Genomic DNA, 2,431 nt, shown 5'->3' with positions numbered 1-2,431 from the left:
ATAGACATATATATATGTATAGATATGTATGTATGTATATATATATTATATGTATATATATATGTATGTATGTATCTATATAATACTATATTTATCACTGAAAGTGTTAGCTTTTCTTAAGTCCTTATTGACATTATCACCGATTGCTCGTCCGTTACGCAAAGTCTGTCCGTAACGCTTTTTGCCTATTTGTAAACCCCCTTGGAGTCTCCGTTATAATTCAGGGAATAAATTCCTCAGTTTTAGAAATAATATACTGCTAACCCTGAGTCTCACTGAGACCAGTTCCCACTCCCCAGACCCCAAGCAAGAACATCTGTTTTTTTAACAGAAATAAGAATGTGAACGAATAAAATACCCCTATGATTATACGCTTTCAGTACCCACGGCTTCCCAGCCGTGATTTATATATCGCTGGCGGAAAACATCAATTAGTAATTCGCCCCTGAGCGTGCACTCGTGCTGCAGTGCAGTATTGACCATCTTATGACAAATCCTTTGGCTCTGAAGATTGGCTTAATCCACCATCTTGACCCGTATTATTTAACATTTCAAATAGCTAACCAACCTTCATGTTCTTTATAAACATAGAATAGAATGTGCTCCTTTTGATAGCTAGTATTCGGTATTAAACGATAGGGTACTTCTTATATATCTATTCAAACTCATACCCTGAACGAACTTGTAGTACAACGGCAATCTTCAGATGATAAGTCATATGCGCCCGAAGGTGAGTCTGTTTCACCATCTTTCGCAAACACTGCCCTCACGCTCATGATTTTACGTATACGAATAACTCACCTGTTTGTACGTCTTATATACACTTGCAGTGCAATAGAAACCATCTGTTGATAAGTATTCTGCACCAGAAGATGGGCCTATTCCACCATTTATCGCAAGAGCTGCCTTTGCCCGCTACACCCGAGGCCGCGGACGATGCACGCGAGCAATGGGGGGTGTCTAACCGTGAACACTTGGGGCCAAATAGAGTGCCTCTGGGGACTACTTCTGCTACTGCTAGCTATGATTCCAAGGACGGTGAGTGTGGCTGGTGGTTGTAGGGTCTGCTTCGGGCTGGCACATGATGATGATGTGTCTGTGTGTGTGTGTGTGTGTTTTGGTGCGATCCATTTCTGGCGGTATTGAGTGTCCATAGCTCGCTATTTCTGTACTTTCAATCCGTTTCGACTAATCTTCTTTGTGTAATCGGCGTACATGCAGCGCGGCTCAGACTTTCAGTCACAGGCTCTCAAATTCGTATAACCCACTCCAATACAGTTCAACCCCAATCAAACTAGTGCCAGTGAAAAGGAATTAGTTTAATGTTGATCTACACTAAGCTTATTCAAGATACACATAATTGACCGGGTTGATGCGGTCCACTATTGTTTCAACCGATAGGGTTTAGGGTTTTATTGTTTCATACGATACAAGCCTAGTCAAAGCCACAAGCCAATCTAATACAATTCACTGCATGGTGCAGCAGAGGACACCTCCACCGCCAAGAGCGGGGGAGACCCCACACCGCAAGCCGCAACCGCAACCGCGAAACCCTCCATGCCCACCGCAAGCATGAACAATTCCGTCAGCGTCACCAGTGTGGACGGTCTGTTGGTGCCGTTGGGCAACAAGAGTACGCCCACGCCCGTGCTGATGTCTCGCGCACCCAAGAAGGTAAGGATTAATTATTGGAATCAACTTGGAGTTGAGGGGAGAGCTGGGTCTGAGTGGCGTAGCAAAGCGGTGGGAGTGCTCGTCCATGGTACTGTAAAAGGCATGTGACTGTGTCTTTACTGTGAGGAGAATGCATCTAGTTTCTGCCCAATTGTCCGGTTAGAGTTGAGCCATGCAGTTGGAGTTGAGCCATGCACGTATTTGTAGGCTTTTTTTGGATGTGTGTGATACTTCTATGGACACTTATTCACATCTGGAATCAACCAAAACCCAATTGCTCTATATCTGATCAACCGCCCCCTCTTCAACGGCCGCGCTTCGGTTAAAATCTATTTATAGATCCGGCTAAATATGGTCATCGCGCCTCATCTCATGTTCCACGTCATGCCGTCTCGCAACGGTATCTGGAACAAAACTACGTCACACCCGAGTGCATACAATTCGCACAATACATCGGGGGCTACGTCCCCACTGCCAGGCTTCACGCGGCTGTACTCCGCGGACGATGGACTCTCCAGTACGCCGAATCCAGCCATGATCAACTACAAGGCCGTGGTACAGGCTGCTGTGGGTATGAGTATCAGGACGGAGCTATTGAGCTATAAGTGATCAGTGGGTTGTCTAATCGTAGCAGAGTGGGTGTTGCTTGAGTGTGATAAAGTTTTGTACATGCAAGGTTTCACACGGCTGTAGACAACGGACGAGGTACTCTTATATATATATATATATATATACACGACACACACACACACACACA

The 2,431-nt window shown here is 45.1% G+C and overlaps 1 protein-coding gene across 1 annotated transcript; it reads left to right on the top strand.

Annotated features, from left to right (window-relative positions):
* Positions 1-1,483: 1,483 nt before the first annotated feature.
* Positions 1,484-2,283, top strand: SARC_14354 (hypothetical protein; the record flags this gene model as incomplete). Its single annotated transcript, XM_014291514.1, has 2 exons — positions 1,484-1,674; positions 2,014-2,283. Coding segments are annotated over 2 exons (461 nt in total), but the record flags the coding sequence as incomplete, so codon positions are not given.
* Positions 2,284-2,431: the final 148 nt, after the last annotated feature.

This window comes from Sphaeroforma arctica (assembly GCF_001186125.1).
Source record: "Sphaeroforma arctica JP610 unplaced genomic scaffold supercont1.4504, whole genome shotgun sequence".
Lineage (NCBI taxonomy): Eukaryota > Ichthyosporea > Ichthyophonida > Sphaeroforma > Sphaeroforma arctica.
The sequence above is the reverse complement of the archived record's forward strand: the minus strand, read 5'-3'. Positions and strand labels throughout refer to the sequence as shown.